Source organism: Callithrix jacchus, chromosome 7 (assembly GCF_049354715.1).
Source record: "Callithrix jacchus isolate 240 chromosome 7, calJac240_pri, whole genome shotgun sequence".
NCBI classification, from domain to species: domain Eukaryota; kingdom Metazoa; phylum Chordata; class Mammalia; order Primates; family Cebidae; genus Callithrix; species Callithrix jacchus.
This window is the reverse complement of record NC_133508.1, coordinates 89,020,350-89,039,918: the sequence shown is the minus strand read 5'-3', so window position 1 is coordinate 89,039,918 and position 19,569 is coordinate 89,020,350. Positions and strand designations below refer to the sequence as shown.

The following is a 19,569-nucleotide window of genomic DNA, read 5'->3' as shown; positions in this document are numbered from 1 at the left end:
TCATAACTACCTCAGACACTCAACAAATAATTTACTCTGTTCCAGTTACTGTGATAGGTATAGGTAATAACTTGAAGTCAGGTATTTTGTATCTTTATTACTTGTTAGATATTAAGCTTTGTGTGGTTGTTCTGGTTACCATTGTTGTATAATAAATCACCCCAAAATTTAGTAGGCATGAAGAAATCATTTTATTATGCTCACAATTCTGTGAGTAAGGAATTCAAACAAGGTACATTGGGGAAGGCTTGTCCCTGTTCTGTGATGTCTGGGGCCTCAGCTAAGCTGGTAACCTCTCCATGTGATCTTTCTGCATGAGCTGCTATGGGTTTCCTCACAGTAGCCTTATGGAAGGCTGGATTCCAAGAGTGAGTGCCATAGAGAACAATGTGGAAATGCATGAAATTTTTGTCATCTAGCCTTACAAAGCACATAGCATCACTTCCACTGTACTCTGTAGGGGCAGATTTAAGGGAATGGGACATGGAGGTTGCAGTAAGCTGAGATTGTGCCACGGCACTCCAGCTTGAGCAACAGAGTGAGACTCTGTCTCAAAAAAAAAAAAGAAATTAGGAGGTCAGGATTTTAATCCTGGTCAGGCCATTTAGTTCTGGTTCTACTTGGTAACCAATTAATCATTGAGAGAGTTGGACTAGAAGTAGTGCTTCCTAAGATCCCTTCCAGCTCTAACATTCTATAGTGTTCCAAAATAATTACATTGTTCTCCATGGACTAAAAATTTAGAATACATCACCTACAGGGAGAAGTAGTGACCAATATTTACTGTACATTTACTATCTTCCAGATGCTGTTTTGTGTGTACTTTTCATGTATTTACTAAGCCTATAGTAACCCTATAAGATGGATAATGTTTTTATCATTATCTCCACTTCACAGATGAAAAAACCTCAAATGAGGCACAGGAGTCTGGTGGATAGCTGGAATACAAATCCCAGAGCTACTGCCCTTAACCAGCACACCACTCCATTCTCACAGTGCAGAAACTGCTCTGAAGTTTAAAGGAGAAACTAGATAAACTAGAAAGCTGTCACTGGGAGTGGTTCTTGTCCTCTTCTGCCTGAAACAAAAATGGATAACTTTGTCAAGTCTCTGGAATAAAAATTTGGCACTTACACATATGAATTACCTGCAACACAGTGTTTTACTCACATTCACAACAGCCTATGGAGTACATATTTTTGTTAGCCATATTTTGCATTTATGAAAACAGTCAGTGACTGAAGAAGAATTCTAATGCAGATCTGTTTGACTGAGACAGACATTTAGCCACTATGTTCTATGTCTCAGGTACAGTGTTCCCTTTTTGAGAGGCTTGGCTGCTAGCTCTGATAACCTTTTGTTATTTAGGTTTCATCAGCTAGGAGGGGGTAGATAACACTTTTCAGATGTCCTTAGCTTACATTCATTAAAACAATTTTTGGATGAAGGGATTGGAAATTCAGATTAAATACTGTGTTTAGAAATGGTTGCTTTTCTTTCTTTCTTTTTTTAAATTAATGTTATAGGGTAAGAGGTGCTGATGTGGGAGACTTTACTTAACAGGTAACTGGCATAAATTAAGTGGCTATACAGGTGACACTTTAGCAAATTGGACTGCCTTCAGATGTTCCATGTTGGCCCGGGTGTGAGTGTGAGTAGTGCTGGGAGTGGACAATTTTAGCAACAAGGTAAACACTGTACCTTTTAAACTTATTTTTGAGGGGTAAACAAAAAAGTCCCTATTTTTCTAGATCTGAAGTTGGTGTTGTCATTCTGCTTTGGTGAAGCTGCATTCATTTGTTCATTTAATCTGTGCTAGAGAGGCAGTAAGGTGTAGTGAATGGTTGTTAACTACAGACCCTGGAACTCAACCACCTAGATTCTAGTCCCTTCTCTGCCACTTACTGGCAATGTAACCTTGGGCAAGCTGTTTCAGTTCAGCTTCCTTATTCGTAAAGGGATAATTAGAGTTTCTACCTCATAAAGTTATTGTGAGGATTAAATAAGTTAATATATATAAAAGCATTTAAGTGCCTGGCACATGATAAATTTCATATGTGTTAGTCATTATTAATATTGTTATAATTATTACAAAAAATAAGCACTTAGGCTGGGTGCAGTGGCTCATTCCTATAATCCTAGCACTTTGGGAGGCCGAGGTAGGATTGCTTGAGGCCAGGAGTTCAAAACCAGCCTAGGCAATATAGCAAGATCCTATCTCTACCAAAAAAAAGTAATTGCTAATAAGTGATGGTGGTAATTATTAGTATTATAAAATATTCCAGTGTAACTTGTAATATGACTTGTCAAGGAAATTTTGTACATGCAGTGGACTATTTTCATATGACACCTCTAGACTCACTCTTAGGGATATTGCAGTAGAACAGCTTGGGAAGTATTGGGATACTTGAAAAGCATGCTAATTAGGAGTCAGGAGACTTAAATTTTGGTTTTGGTCTACCTTGAAATGTTGGATAGCTTCTTTTCTAGGCCTCAGTAAAATGAGAGGGTTGGACTACATTAATCTCTAGGGTTGACTCTTTTTTTTTTTTGAGACGGAGTTTTGCTCTTGTTACCCAGGCTGGAGTGCAATGGCGCGATCTCGGCTCACCACAACCTCCGCCTCCTGGGTTCAGGCAATTCTCCTGCCTCAAGCCTCCTGAGTAGCTGGGATTACAGGCACGCGCCACCATGCCCAGCTAATTTTTTGCATTTTTAGTAGAGACGGGGGTTTCACCATGTTGACCAGGATGGTCTCGATCTCTTGACCTCGTGATCCACCCACCTCGGCCTCCCAAAGTGCTGGGATTACAGGCTTGAGCCACCGCGCCCGGCCCCTAGGGTTGACTCTTTAAATTTAAATTTATTAAAGTTAAAATAAAATTAAAAATTGAGCTCAATTGGATTGGCTACATTTCAATTGTTCTGAAGCCACATGTGGCTAGTGCCTACCATATTGAACAGCTCACTGCAGTAAGTTCTACTTTATAACGCTGCTGTAGGGTCTCTATTAGTAATAACCTTATATGATGGTAAGGTTTGACAGCTAGCTTCTCAGTGGCCTAGGTACCTGGAGAATGAATTTATTTATTTCAGACAGAGTCTCACTCTGTCACTCAGGCTGGAGTGCAGTGGCGTGATTTTGGCTCACTGCAACCACCATCTCCTGGATTTAAGCGATTCTCCTCAGCCTCCCAGGTAGCTTGGATTATAGGCACATGCCACCATACCCAGCTAATTTTTGAATTTTTAGTAGAGATGGGGTTTCACCATGTTGGCCAGGTTAATCTTGAACTTCTCAGCTCAAGTGATCTGCCTGCCTTGGCCTCCCAAAGTACTGGGATTACAGGCATGAACCACTGTGCCCTGCTGAGAAATTTTATTTAACCTAATATTAATCTAACTTCCTTAACTTTCTTTTGTTTGGCATTGGACTTCTACGAGTCCTTCTGTTTTAGGTGTGTTGTTTTTTTTAAAGAAAGGAAACAGGTGTCACTATCTGTTGCCAAAACTAGAGTGTAGTGGTACCATTATAGCTCACTGCATTCTCGAACTCTTGGCCTCAAGCAATCCTCTGACATCAGCTTTTTGAGTAGCTGAGACTATAGGTACATGCCACTGCAACTATCTAATTTTTAATTTTTTTGTAGAGATGAGATTTCACTCTGTTGCCCAGGCTTGCCTCAAACTCCTGGCCCCAAGTGATCTTCTTACCTTGGCTTTCCAAAATGCTGGGATTATGGGTGTGAGCCACCACAACTGGTTAGGTATGCTTTTATAAGCATCATGGAGGTATTTTTTTCTTAAACCGTATCTGACAATTTTTGTCTTTTCACTTAAATTGGCAAGTTTAGTCCACTTATGTTTGTTGTGATTGACAGAGCTGTTCTTGTTTCTTATTCAGTTTCTGTCTCTACTGCTTTTTTTTTTCTGTGCTTTTTTTCTCTTCTTTTCTTTTTGCCATTTCTTTGGGGATTGAATATTTGCTTGTTCTTATTTTATCTCCTATATTAGTTTGGAAATTGGCATTCTCGTTTTCTTTTAGTGTTACCTCTTGAGACTTTACTTACATGCTTAATAAAATCTAACACTATTATACCCCCAATGGTAAGAGGAACTTTAAAATATTTAACTTCAGTCACCCCCTCTTTACTTATAAGGAGTTATCACATATTTAGTTCTAATTTAGATTTTTTTCCCTAAACTTATTTATTTTTTAGAGATAGAGTCTCATCCTGTTTCCCAGATTGACCTCAGACTCCTGGGCTCAAGCGATCCTCCTGCCTAACCTTCAGAGTAGCTGGGACTACAGGTGCACATTGTGCCTGGTTTAGTTCTCTCTCACTTTTTTTTAACCCTACAAATTGGGCATTATAAATTGTTATACAGGCAGTATTTACAGATTTATTTACATGTTTGCTGGTTTATTTGCTCACTATTCTTTGTATCTAGGCCTTCTTCTGGGATTATTTCCTGCCTGAAATATGTCCTTTAATTATCCTTTTGGTTCTCTCTGGTTTTCTCCTAGGGGACTATTTCATACTTATTCCTGTCTTTTCAGATCTTCAATACTTCTTCCATAGTCCTTGCTCTCAGTTAGTCACTATGGTCCCTCTTGAACAGAAGACAGAAGGAATCGAAGAGGCCTTTAAAAAATTCTCGCTACTGCATTTACCCACTAGTGTTCATGTATGCTCCCTTCCCTGCTGTTACTTGATAAAACATTGTTATTCCTAGCAAAGGCTAATCCCTCTGCTTGCATGCTAAATCTTGTCTCCTCTCACTGACTCATTGACATTTTACCAGTGACTCTCACTTCTCATGTTGTATTACCCCTTTTTCCTATCTTTATTGTATTATTTCTATCAGCTTTCAATTGTCCTTGGTATAGCAAAATTCTTTTTTTTTTTTAGACAGTGTCTCACTCTGTCACCTAGGCTGTAGTGCAGTGGCATGATCTTGGCTTACTGCAACCTTCACCTCCCAAGTTCAAGCAATTCTCATGCCTCAGCCTCCTGAGCAGCTGGAATTACTGGTTCGTGCCACCATATCCAGCTAATTTTTATATTTTTAGTAGAGATGGGATTTTACCATCTTAGGTTAGACCAGGCTGCCTTGAGCTGGCATTATAAGTGTGAGCCACTGCATTCAGTCAAAAATTTTTTGAAAGAGTTGTATGTACTTAATCTAATTTTTCTCCTTGAACTGTCTTGGTCATGCTCTAATCATGCTTTCATCCTCACTGTAAATGGCAGCTTCATCTTTCTACATGCCCAGGCCAAAAACCTTAAGAGTGTTCCTTGACTTCTCTTTTTGCTCTCATACCCCATATCCCTAGCAAAATCCTGCTAATTTTGCCTTTGAAATAAATCTGGAACCCATTGGTGTCTTACTCCCTCTACCACCACGGTTGGTCCAATCCACTGTCATCTCTTTATTAGTCTCGCTGCTTTTGTCTTGCTCCCCTGTATTAGTTTGCTAAGGCTACAGTAACAAAGTACGTAAACTGTGTCTGTCTGTCTCTCTTCTTTCTTCCCTCCCCTCCTATCCCTTCCCCTTCTCTCTTTCTCCCCCTTTCTTTCCCTCCTTCCTTTCTTTTCCTTCCTTCCTTCTTTCCTTCCTTCCTTCTTCTCTTTCTCTCTCCTTCCTCCCTCCCTCCCTTTCTTCTTTCCTTCCTTCCTCTTTTTCTCTCCTTCTTTTTGCTCTGTCACCCAGACTGGAGTGCAGTGGGGTGATCACAGCTCACTACAGCCTAGACCTCTCAGGCTCAATCAAACTTCCTGACTCTGCCTCCCAAGTAGCTGGGACTACAGGCATGTACCACCACACCTGGTTAATTTTTCTATTTTTTTTTTACAGTGATGGGGGGTCTCACTGTGTTGCCCAGGCTGGTCTCAAACTCCTGGGCTCAAGTGATCCTCTCACCTCTGCCTCCCAGAGTGCTGGCATTACAGGCATGAGCCACCATGTCCAGCCCAAACTGTGTCTTAAACAACAGAAATTTATTGTCTCACAGTTCTGGAGACTAGGAGTCTAAAATCAAGTTGTCAACAGGATTTTTTTTTCTGAGGGCTGTGAAGGAAAGATGGAAAAATCTCTCAGCTTTTTAAAAATGTCTATTTTGCTCTTATTTTTGAAAGATAGTTTTGCTAGGTACAAAATTTTAGGTTTAGAGTTATTTTCTTTCAGTATTTCAAAGATGATATTCTGCTATCTTCTGATTTCTGTTGCTCCTGTCAGTCTAATCATTTATCTTTTGTAGGAAATATGTCATTTCTCAGCCACGCGCTGTAGCTCACACCTGTAATTGCAGCACTTTGGGAGATTGACTTGGGTGGATCACCTGAAGTCAGGAGTTCAAGACCAGCCTGGCCAACATGGCAAAACCTTGTCTCTACTGATATACAAAAATTGACTGGGCATGGTGGCAGGTGCCTGTAATCCCAGCTACTCAGGAGGCTGAGGCAGGAAAATCGCTTGAATCCAGTAGGTAGAGGTTGGGATAAGCCAAGATCATGCTACCACATTCCAGCCTGGGTGACAGAGCCAGATTTCATCTCAAAAAAAAAAATAATAATTAATTAATTTAAAAAAAAGTCATTTCTGTTTGAATGCTTATCAGATCTTCCCAGTGTTTTTGTTGCTCTGCAGTTTCACCATTTAAGTGTTTGTTTTTATAATTTATCCCAGTTAATACATATTATGAAGAAATCTGCAGATTCATGGTTGTATTTTATTTGTTTTTGAGACAGGATCTCTCTGCCCCCCCCTCCCCCCCAAGGAGTGCAGTGGCACAATCATTGTTCACTGCAGCCTCAAACTTCTGGGCTTAAACAATTCTCCCACCTCAGCCTCCCAAGTAGTTAGCATGTGCCTGGCTTTTAATTTTTTGTAGAAACAAAATCTCTCTGTATTGCCCAGGCTAGTTTCTACCTCCTGGACTCAAGTGATTATTCTTCCTTGGCTTCCAAAAATGCTAGGATTTTAGGTATGAGCCACTGTGCCTGGGCATATTAATGTTTTATCTTGTTCTTGAAAATGCTCAGCTGTCATCTCTTCAAATGTGCCTTAAAAAACAAAAAACAGTTTCCCTTGTTGCCTAGACTGGAGTGGAATGGCGCAATCTCAGCTCACTGCAACCTCTACCTCCCACACTCAAGTGATTGTTGTGCCTCAGCCTCCCAAATAGCTGTGACTACAGGCGTGCAGCACCGTGCCTGGCTAATTTTTGTGTTTTCAGTAGAGAAGAGTTTCTGCCATATTGGCCGGGCTGGTCTCGAACTTCTGGCCTCAAGTGATCCATCTGCCTCAGCCTCTCAAAGTGCTGGGATTACAGGCATGAGCCACCATGCCCTGCCTTTGTATATGTCTTTTTCCTTTATTCTTTCATTCTGAGACTCCAAGTTTATGTTTATTAGACTTTCACAATCTATGCTATATCTCTTGGCCTTTCCTTCATAACTTTCATCTCCTTGTCTCTTTGTGTTGCATCCTGGATAACTTTTTCTGATCTGTGCCTCCACCTGCCTCTAATTTGCTGTTTTAACCTATCCACTGTATTTTAAAAAACCGATACTTTATTTTTGGAACAGCTTTAGGTCTACAGAAAAACTGAGCAGAAAATGCAGGGTTCTCCTATATTCCCTTTTCTCTCTCCCTCCTTCCCCCAACTTCTCCTAGTAACATCTTGCATTAATGTGGTACATTTGTTACAACTGATGAACCAATATTGATACATTATTATTAACTAAAGTTCTTAGTTTACATTAGGGTTCATTCTTGGAGTTGTACATTTTATATGTTTTGACAAACATATAATAACATGTGCGTTTGCTAGGACTGCCATAACAAATATACAGACTAACTGGCTTAAACAACAGAAGTTTATTTTCTCATGATTCTGGAGGCTAGATGTCCAAGATGAAGGCCTTGGCGGGCTGGTTTCTTCTTGTAGATGGCTGTCTTCTATGTCTTCACATGATCTTCCCTTTAAATTTGTCTATGTCCTAATCTCTTCTCAGAAGGATTAGGGTCTACCCCAATGACCTCATTTTACCACAGCTACCTCTTTAAAGACCCTTTCTTCAAATATATTCTGAAGTACTAGGGGTTAGGACTTCAACATATGATCTTTGGAGTGGGGTGGGGGACACAATTCAGGCCATAACAACTTGACTCCACCATTACAGTTTCATATAGTTTCACTGTTGTAAAAATATCCTGGGCTCCACGTATTCATCTGTCTCCCCCAGAATCCCTGTTAACGACTGATCTGTTTACTATCTCCATAATTTTGCCTTTTCCTATGTCATGTCATTGGAATTATGTAGTATATAGCCTTTTCAAACTGTGTTTTCCACTTAATATATATTTAAGGTTCTTCCACGTCTTTTCGTGGCTTGATCGCTCATTTCCTTTTGTCACTGCATATTCATTCGCTTTAAATTTCAAGAATTGTTTAATTTCTAGAAGTTCTATTTGATGCCTTCACAGATTTTACTCTGTCACCCAGGCTGGAGTGTGGTGGTGTGATCTCAGCTCACCTTAAACCCTACCTCCCGGGTTCAAGAGATTTTTCCTACTCCAGCCTCCCAAGTAGCTGGGACTACAGGCTTGCACTACCACACTTGGCTAATTTTTTGTAATGTAGTAGAGATGGTTTTTGTTTTTTTTTTAAATAGAGATGAGGTGTCACCATGTTGGCCAGGCTGGTCTCGAACTCCTGACCTCAGGCAATCCGTCCACCTTGGCTTCCCAAAGCCCTAGGATTACAGGCGCGAGCCACCATATCTGGCCAGATTTGACTTTTTATTTTGCATGTTGCATGCCTGTTTTTGTGATTCCATGTGTTATTTCTTTAAACATTTCATGCATAGTTATTTCTGTATTCTGTGACTGACAGTTCTAATATCTGAAGTCCTCAGGGATCAAAATCTGTTTGTTGCTTCTGTTCTTACTTGTGGTGACTTCTTTTCTTAGATTTTTGGTGATCCATGACTGTGAGCTCATTATGGTTGTTCTTCATCATTGGCTATCCTGGAGGCCTAAGGTGGAGAATGCTTTCCTCCAAAAAGTTTTGGCATTTGATTAATCTGAAAACCAGGGGGTACCACTGACATTGAATCAGTTTAGTCTCTTTTGAGGGTTGTGTTAATGTGAGAGTTTCAGATTCTCTCCATTTTGCCACATCATAATGGACGCTTGCTTTCAGGGCAGCCTCACTTGCTTCTTGCTTATTGGTTTTAGCTTGCTTTGTGTTTGTGGATGATTTCTGTCATTGCTATGAGTCTAGTGAGCACATTCTGAGAGTCCATTTTATCTAGGATTTCATTGTTTTGTAGGTGTATATCCCTTCAGATTATCTAGTTGGGCATCTTGCCAAAGCAGGATTCAGTTGCCTGTGTTTAGGTATTAACCAATAGAATGATTGTGATCATGTTAGACACCTTCCAGTTATCTTGGGCATCCTCTCAATTTCATTCTCAATCATTCACTCTTCAGAATCAAACTCTGAACCTTAGGTAAGTGACAGCATCCCATGCTGTTGGGAATGAAAAGTGACGATGGTTAGTTTCAGTACTGCCTGCATGTGCTAATCTGGATGACCTTTTGTTTCCCTGTGGTAGCACTGATGAAAATTAGATTTGAATTTACTTCTGAGAAAGAAAAATCTGAAAGATGAGTGTAATAACCAAAATGGCATATGATTGCAATTTAAATCTCAAATTGGCTATTTAGCAGTTATGTGATCAGTACAGATGATGTAACTTCTTGAGCCTCAGAATTCTCAATTGTATAGAATGACAAAAGCTACTATTTACTGATCATATTCAGTATGCTAAGCACTATGCTAAATTTTTTGCATATATTTCTTGTTTAATATTCAGTAACAACTTTATGAGATATAATTATTATGCCTCTTTCTTTTTTTTTTTTTTTTTGGGGGGGGAGGAAGGCAGGAAGGAAGGGAAGAAGGACGGTAGGGAGGAAGGAAGGGATGAAGGAAGGAAGGAAGGGAGGAAGCGGGGAGGGAGGGAGGGAGGGAAGGGAAGAAAGGAAATCAAGCAATGAAAGAGACATTGCCAACCTGGATCTAGAGGTTTACAAGTTGATTTCTTTTTTTTTGAGAGAAGGAAAGAAAAAAAAAAAATAAGTAAAGGAGAGGAAGAAAGAGGAAGAGAAAGAGGGAGAGTAAATGGAAATATTGCTTTATTTTGAAAAAAATTGGGTATTAATAATGGCCAATCAATGTTTCATTTAAACTAATGGGTAGGTGTGATGTGGTATTGACAAGAATGTATATTTTGTGTATTTGAAGTGGAGAGCTCTATAAATATTTATTAAGTTTACTTGTTCTGGATCTGAGTTCGAGTCCTTGATATCCTTATTAATTTTCTGTCTCATTGAATCTATGTCTCCTATCTGGGTGTTAGGATCGTTAGCTCTTGTTGTTGCATTGATCCTTTTACCACTATGTCTTTGTTGCTTTAAAATCTATTTTATCCGATACAAGAATTGCAACTCCTGCTTTTTATTTATTTATTATTTATTTTTGCTCTCCATTTGGTTGGTAAATCTTTCTCCATCCCTTTGTTTTGAGTCTTTGTGTATCCTTGCACGTAAAACAGGTTTGGATGTAACATGCCGTTGGGTTTTGGCTGTGTCTTTTGATTGGGAATTCAGTCAATTTAAATTTAGGGTTACTGCCATTTGATGTTGACTGGCTGTTTTATCCATGTGTTGGTGTAAATTCTTCTTTATGTTGGTGCTCTTTACTTTTTGGTGTATTTTTAGAAAGGCTAATACTGGTTGTTTCTTTCTGTGTGTAATGCTTCTTTCAGAAGCTCTTGTAAAGCAGGCCTGGTGGTAATAAAATCTCTGAGTTCTTGCTTGTTCATAAAAGATTTTATTTTTCCTTCAGTTGTGAAGCTTAGTTTGGCTGGATATGAAATTCTGGGCTGAAGGTTCTGTTCTTTGAGGATGTTGAATATTGGCCCCCACTCTCTTCTGGCCTGTAGAGTTTCTGCCGAGAGATCTGCTGTAAGTCTGATAGGCTTGCCTTTGTGGGTTATCCGACCTTTCTCTCTGGCTGCCCTTAGTATCCTCTCCTTCGTTTCAACCCTGGTGAATCTAACGATTATGTGCCTTGGGGTTGCTCTTCTTGAGGAATATCTTTGTGGTGTTCTCTGTATTACCTGGGGTTGAATGTTGACCTGCTTTGCTAGTTTAGGAAAATTTTCCTGAATAATATCCTGAAGGGTATTTTCCAGCTTGGATTCATTCTCTCCGTCGCATTCAGGTACACCTATCAAACGTAAATTTGGTCTTTTCACATAGTCCCACATTTCTTGGAGACTTTGCTCATTCCTTTTTATCCTTTTTTCTCTAATCTTTTCTTCACGTTTTATTTCATTAAGTTGGACTTTGACCTCTGATATCCCTTCTTCTGCTTGAACAATTCGAGTGTTTAAACCTGTGCATACTTCTCGGAGTTCCTGTATTGTATTCTTCAGTTCCATTAATTCACTCATACTCCGCTCTAAGTTGTCTATTCTCAATAGGATTTCATCAAGCCTTTTGTCAAAGTTCCTAGTTTCTTTACGTTGGGCTACAACATGTTCTTTTAACTCACCGAAGTTTGTTATTATCCATTCCTTGAAGAGTGATTCTGTCATCAGGAGGCGCTCGTTCTCCATCAAGCCTTGTTCCATTGTTGATGTGGAACTGTGATCATCTTTAGAGGGAGAGGCGTTCTGACTTTGAGCATTCTCAGCTTTTTTACGCTGGTTTCTTCCCGTCATTGTAAATTTATCCTCCTCTCGTCTTTGAAATTACCAACTTTCAGATTAGGTCTCTTGAGTGGACGTCCAGGTTGTTAGTTCCCAGGGCCAGAGCAGCGGCGTTAAAACTGATGGTGCTTTTCTGCCCAGGATTCTCCTGTCGGGCTTCCTTCTTGTTTCCGTAGTAGGCGACTCTGCCTTCCCGGGGCTCCAAACCTCGGTCAGAAGGGGAAGCGGTCCCGTTTACTCTGCTCCGAGAGCTGCCGCGCCGAGGTGCCGGCGGAACCGCTGCGCCGACCACGAGAGTCGCGCTGGCGACCCGTGTGTTTCCACCACTGGGGGATCTTCTGCTCCGTGAGCGACCAGACTTTGTCTGAAAGTGTGGCGTCCTCTAGTTCTCCGCGCCTTCCCTGAGAGCTGCAATCCCGGGATGTTAGCGATCGGCCATCTTGGATCGTTCTCTCGCCTCTTTCTTTTTTTTCTTTTTGAGATGGAATCTCGCTCCTATCATGAAGGCTAGAGTGCTTTGGTGCCATCTCAGCTCACTGCAACCTTCACCTCCTGGGTTCAAGCAATTCTTCCTCAGCCTCCAGAGTAGCTGGGATTGTAAGTGTGCACCACCATGCCTGGCTAACTTTTGTATTTTAATAGAGATGGGGTTTTGCTATGTTGGCCAGGCTGGTCTTGAACTCCTGACCTTAGGTGATCCACACACCTTGCCTTCCCAAAGTGCTAGGATTACAGGCATGAGCCACTGTGCCTGGCCTATTATGCCTCTTGTAAAGATGAGAAAACAGAAGCATAGAGAGATTAAGTAAAACTGGGTTATTAATAAGGCCAAATTTAAATGCAACAACACATGTGGTATGCCAGGCACATAAAGTGGTCAGTAAATAGCAGCTAGCATTATTGTCACTAATAATTTTTGAATATAAAATTCTCTTATGTGATATGATCTAAATAAGATTAACTTGCTCAACAAATATTTTATGGAGCACTTACTGTGACCATGTGTACTGCTAAATGGTAAGGAAAGAGAAAGGAATAAGACAGATATGGTCCAGAGATGGACGCATAAACATTTACAGGTAAGCCTGGGGAGTGCTGTGATGGAGCAAGAACAGGGTGCTTTTGGAGTCAGGGAAGATATACCAGAAGAAATGCCGTGTAGGCTTATATCTGAAGCCTTGGAGGTGAGGGAAAGAGGAATTGCACAAGTGGCAGTGATTATGAAAGCCTAGAGGGGAGAGTGCACTACTCTCATTTAAAGAAGTGAAAGGGCTGGATGTGCTGGCTCATGTTCTGTAATTGCAGCACTTTGGGAGGCTGAGGAGACTGGTGGATCACCTGAGCTCAGGAGCTCAAGACCAGCCTGGCCAACAACATCTGAAACCCTGTCTCTACTAAAAATACAAAAATTACAGGCTCGGCATGGTGGTTTACGCCTGTAATCCCAGCAGTTTGGGAGGCCGAGGCAGGTGGATCACCTGAGATCAGGAGTTTGAGACCAGACTTACCAATATGGAAAAACCCTGTCTTTACTAAAAATACAGAATTAGCTGGGTGTGGTGGTGCATGCCTGTAATCCCAGCTACTCAGGAGGATGAGGCAGGAGAATCTCTTTAACCCGGGAGGTGGAGGTTGTGTGAGCCGAGATTGCCTCATTGCACTCCAGCCCTGGCAACAAGAGTGAAACTCCATTTCAAAAAAAAAAAATTGATATTTCTGATGTGCTAAATAAATGTTTGGAGGTTAATTAGCAGTATGACTAATTTAGTCATTGCTGCCAGTCACCTTCAAACAAGTAAAAAAAAAAAAAAATTAGCCAGGCATAGTGGCAGGCATCTGTAATCCCAACTACTTGGGAGACTGAGACAGGAGAATCACTTGAACCTGGGAGGTGGAGATTGCAGTGAGCTGAGATCACACCACTGCACTCCAGCCTGGGTGACAGTGAGATTCTATCTCAAAAAAAAAAAAAAAAAAAAAAGTCAAAGTATAGGGTATGTGTATAAGATTTTAGGAAAAGTGTGGAAAGTGAAGCCGGAGAGGTGGGCAGGTGCCATATTCTGAAAGGCTTTGTAAACCCTGCTGCAAGAGTTGGACCTATATAGAAGGGCATTGGAAAACCTTTGAAAGTTTTTTTTTTTTCCAGGAGTGACATGATTTAGAAAGACCATTCTGTGCTATTCTACAAAATATGCTCAGGAGTTTAAAAAAATAAAATAGAGGCCAGGTGTGGTGGCTCACACCTGTAATCCCAGCACTTTGGGAAGCCAAGGTGGGCGGATCACTTGAGGTCAGGAGTTCAAGACCAGCCTGAACAACATAGTGAAACCCTGTCTCTACTAAAAATACAAAGAGTAGCTGGGCCTAGTGGCAGGTGCCTGTAATCCCAGCTACTCAGGAGGCTGAGGCAAGAGAATCACTTGAATCTGAGAGGCAGAGGTTGCAGTGAGCCGAGGTTGTGCCACTGCACTCCAGCCTGGGTGACAGAGGGAGATTCCCTCTTAAAATAAATAAAATACAAAGATTACTCTGGCTGAATTTTGGGAATAATAGTAACAATAGCTTTAAATACTTCATTTACTCCTTATACTAACACTTGGAGGTTGGTCTTATTATCTTGTTTTTACAGATGAAGGGGAAAAACAAATTGGGACTCGGAGAGCTTACTTCACTCACAAAAATTCACACACTTGATAGGAAGTGGAGTCGTGGACCCAGGTCTTTCTGAATCTAAAGCTGTATTCCTGAATCACCTTAAATCAGTTAGGATTTGTTATGATCTGCTTTATGTTTACTCTGTGGGAAATTCTCATTCATTCTTTTTTTTTTTTGAGATGGAGTTTCGCTTTTGTTACCCAGGCTGGAGTGCAATGGCGCGATCTCGGCTCACCGCAACCTCCGCCTACTGGGTTCAGGCACTTCTCCTGCCTCAGCCTCCTGAGTAGCTTGGATTACAGGCACAAGCCACCATGCCCAACTAATTTTTTGTATTTTTAGTCGAGATGGGGTTTCACCATGTTGACCAGGATGGTCTCGATCTCTTGACCTCGTGATCCACCCACCTGAGCCTCCCAAAGTGCTGGGATTATAGGCTTGAGCCACCGTGCCCGGCCTCTCATTCATTCTTATATTATTGTTGGCATCTTCCGTGATAGTTTACAAAGCACTTATTGTCATTTTAAAATTTAAACTCCTTTGAAACTGTGAATTAGGTGGTGGTATCTCCGTTTTGCAGGTATGAAAACTGAGGCTTGAGATATGGTCCCATACACATAGAAGGTGGGACTTGAACACCAAGCTCTTGACAGAAGAAAACCTTCTTAATGGGTATCTTGTGAACATGCACACTTCCCTCTTGGGTTTGTGCCCTTTGTTCATTGTGTGAATGCTTATAAAGTTCTTTCCTTTTAGGTTTTGGAGATCATATTCATTGGAGGACACTGGAAGATGGGAAGAAAGAAGCAGCTGCCAGGTATAAGACATGGTTTTAGGTCATTTATGGTGGTAAAACACTTTTCAGATATCAACTTTTTTTTTTTTTTTTTTTTAAGAGACGGTTTCTCCATATTGGTCAGGCTGGTCTCGAACTCCTGACCTCAGGCGATCCACCCACCTTGGCCTCCCAAAGTGCTGGGATTACAGGCATGAGCCACCGTGCCCGGCTTCTGATATCAACTTATCATTAATTTCAGGTGAAAGGCTATACCAAGGCAGACCAAGAACTGAATAGTTGCCTAATTACAACAACAGCAATAATATTGGCTAACATTTATAGTTGAGCCTTAAACAACATAGGTTTTTGTTTTTTGATAAGAGTCTTGCTCTGTCACCTGGAATGCAGTGATGTAATCTTGGTTCATTGCAACCTCCACCTCCCAGGTTCAAGATATTCTTGTGCCTCAGCCTCCCAAATAACTGAGATTACAGGCATGTGCCATCAAGCCTGGCTAAATTTTGTAGTTTTTAGTAGAGACGGGGTTTTACCTGGTCTTGAGCTCCTGACCTCAGGTGAGCCGCCTGCCTCAGCCTCCCAAAGTGCTAGGATTACAGGTGTGAACCACCACGCCTAGCTGAACAACATGGGTTTGAACTACACAGGTCCACTTATATGTGGATTTTTTTCAATAATAAATGTATTGGAAAATGTTTTGGTGATTTCAAGCAATTTGAGAAAACTTGGAGATGAGTGGCATAGCCTAGAAATCTCAAAAGACTTAAGAAAAAGATATGTTACAAGTGCCTAAAATTTTTGTAGATACTAGTCTATATTATCATTTACTACCATAAAGCATATAGAAATCTAATATAAAAAGTTAAAATTTATCAAAACTTCTGTACACAGGCCAGGTGCAGTGGCTCATGCCTGTAATCACAGCACTTTGGTAGGCTGAGACAGGCACATCACTTGAGCCCAGAAGTTTGAGACCAGTCTGGGCAACATGGTGAAACCCTGACTCTACTAAAAATACAAAAAAATTAGCTGGGTGTGGTGGGCACATGCCTGTAATCCCAGTTACTTGGGAGGCTGAGGCAGGAGAATCGCTTGAACCTGGGAGACAGAGGTTGCAGTGAGCTAAGATCACACCACTGCACTCCAGCCTGGATGACAGAGCGAGACTTGGTATCAAAAAGAAAAAGTAATCTCCAAAGTTATTGGATATTTTTCATGGTATTTAGTGCAGTATCATAAACTTAGAATAACACCATGAAACCCATAGAAAGCGCCATAGGTAATGCTGGAAGTGTTTCCAAGAAGCAGAAAACTCATGACCTTACAAGAAAAAATCGAATTGCTTGATATGTACTGTAGACTGAGGTCTGCAGAGGTAGTTGCTTGCCATTTCAAAATAAATGAATCAATTTTGAGAATCTGAGGCAGGAGGATTGCTTGAGCACAGGAGATCGAGACCAGCCTGGGCAACAGAGTAAGACCCTGTCTATACAAAAAAATTTTTTAAAAAGATAAATCCAGCGTTAGGAAGAATTGTGTTAAAAAAAAAAAAAGGAAATTCATGAAATTGTCACCGTAGCTATGCCAACAGGCACAAAAATTTTGCAGTTTTTGCCAAATGCCTTTTATGTGTATAATATGTAGCTTTTATGTGGGTACTATAAGAAAAGAATATCTATTGACTCTAATATGATTTGAGAAAAGTCATTATATGGCAACTTAAAGCAAAAAGGTGAAGTATCTAAAGCTGGAGTATTTAAAATGATGGTTTGCTGATTTTAGAAAGAGGCTTGGCTTAAAAATTGTCAAGATAGGCTGGGCACAGTGACTCACACCCATAATACTAGCACTTTGGGAGTCCAAGGCAGGTGGATCATTTGAGGTCAAAAGTTCACGACCATCCTGGCCAACATGGTGAAACTCCATCTCTACAAAAATTAGCCAGGCAGTAGTGGTCTGAGCTTGTAATCTCATCTACTGAGGGGGCTGAGGCAGGAGAATCACTTGGGCCTGGAAGGCAGAGGTTTCGGTGAGCCGAGATCGTGCCACTATACTCCAGTGTGGGTGACAGAGTGAGACGCTAAAAAAAATTCAAGATACAGGAGAAGCAGCTTGTGTTGACCAAGAAGCAGCAAATGAATTCTTGGACACTGTTAAAATCATTGAAGAGAAAGGATGTCTGCTTGAACAAGTGTTTAATGTAGATTAAGGTACCCTGTTGTGGAAAAAATATGGCAAAAAGGACATTAATAGTAAGAAAGACCAACCTCTTCAAAAAATACAAAAATTAGCTGGGTGTGGTGGCGTGGGCCTGTTGTTCCAGCTACACAGGAGTCTGAGATAGGAGGATTGCTTGAGCCTGGAAGATTGAGGCTGCAGTGAGCCCTGATTGCACACCACTGAACTGTAGCCTGGGTAACAGAACAAGAGCCTATTTCAATTTTTGAAAAGAAAACAAAAATAGTAAGGAAAAGAAGCAAATACCAAGATTGAAGGCAAGAAGAGATAGGCTAACTCTACTGTTTTATGCAAAAACAAACAAACAAACAAAAAAAACCCCAGCACTTTGGGAGGCAGAGGTTGGACGATTACCAGAGCCCAGGAGTTTGAGTCAGGTTTGTCATCAGAATTGCCCTTGTCTATAAAGCTGCTAACCCCAGCCTTGAAGAGCAAAGATAGCAAAGATAAACACCAGCTGCCAGTGTTTAGGTTGTGCACTAAGAAGGCTTAGACAACAAGAACTTTTTCTGGATTGGTTCCATTAATGCTTTGTTCCTGAAGTCAGTAAGTAGACTTGCCAGTAAGAGACTGCCTTTTAAAGTTCTTTTGATATTGGACAATAGTGTGGCCACCCAAAGCTCCATGAGTTCAACGCCAAAGGCATAAAAGTAGTCTATTTGCCTCCAAACACAATATTTAAATCAGCTACTATGTCAGGGAGTGATAAGGACCTTTAAGTCTCATTACACACAGTACTCTATGGAAAAAAGATTGTCAAAGACATGGATGAAAACCCCAGTAGAGAGAACATCATGAAAGTTTAGCAGGATTATACCATTGAAGATGCCACCATTGTTGTAGAAATAGCTGTGAAGGCCATCAAGCCTGAAACAATAAATTCCAGGGGGATAAAACTGTGTCCAGGTGTTTACAGGACTTCTCAGGGTTTATGACAGACAATTAAAATTATGAAAGAGATTGTGGATATGGCAAAAAAAAAAAAAAAAAAAAAGGTGAGGGGTTAAGGGTTTTAAGATATGATCTTGGATAAATTCAAGAGCTAATAGACACCACACCAGAGGAATGAACAGCAGATAACTTGCTGGGGATGAGTGCCAGATGATAAGGAAAAACATGTAGAAGAAGCAGTGCCAGGAAACAGATCTGGCAGAAGGTTCTAATTATTTAGGACTGCTTTTGACTTATTTTACAACATGGACTCTTCTATGATATGTACCCTGAAACTAAAGCAAAGAAAAAGGATTGGTATGGGATGGAAATATTTTTAGAGAAATGAGTCTCCCTCCCACTCCCCGTCCCCCTCTAAAAAATAAAAATAAAAAAGAGAGAGAAATGAAAAAGCAAAAAACTCGGAAATTATAATGTAGTTCCATAAAGTTACAACAAGTGTGCCTGCCTGTTCGGCCTCCCTTTCCACCCTCCTCTGCCTCTGTCATCTTGAGACAGCAAGACCAACCCTCCTCTTCTTCCTCCTCCTCAGTCTACTCAGTGTGAACACAAGGATGAAGACCTTTATGATTATCCACTTCCATTTAATGAGTACTAAATATATTTTTGCTTCTTTATGATTTTCTTTTTCTTTTCTTCTTTTTTTCCCCCCTGCTTCCTGGAAACATTTTCTTAATAACATTTCTTTTCTTTAGTTTACTTTATTGTAAGAATATAATATATAATACATATGACATTCAAAATATGTGTTAACTGAATATATTATTAGTAAGGCTTCCAGTCAACAGTAGGCTATTAGTAGTTAAGTTTTAGGGAGTCAAAAGTTATATGCAGATTTTTGACTGCTTGCGGGGGTCAGTGCCCCTCATCCTTGTTGTTCAAGGGTCAGCTGTACTAAGTGCTACTGTGCATTAGGCATTAAATTATGCAAATCAACTCATTTAATTCTCACAACTTTTTGAGGTAGGTGCTATTGTTATCTTAATTTTAGAGAAGAAAACAGTAAGGCACAGTTTTTCTAAGTTTACCAAAATAACTTGCCCAGGATCACACAGCTAGCAAGTGGCAGACGTAAACACTCTGGCTTCAGAGCCTGCTGTTTAAACTTGTATACCATACTGCCTACTAGAGTCAAGTTGA

At 40.6% G+C, this 19,569-nt stretch overlaps 1 protein-coding gene across 1 annotated transcript in view; it reads left to right on the top strand.

Moving 5' to 3' along the window:
• TXNDC12 (thioredoxin domain containing 12) overlaps positions 1 to 19,569 on the top strand; it is a 38,240-nt gene that overhangs the window by 2,309 nt on the left and 16,362 nt on the right. Inside the window, exon 2 of the mRNA XM_009001215.5 lies at positions 15,201 to 15,261. Coding sequence (XP_008999463.1) covers positions 15,201 to 15,261 — 61 coding nt within the window. The remainder of the gene's footprint in view (positions 1 to 15,200; positions 15,262 to 19,569) is intronic.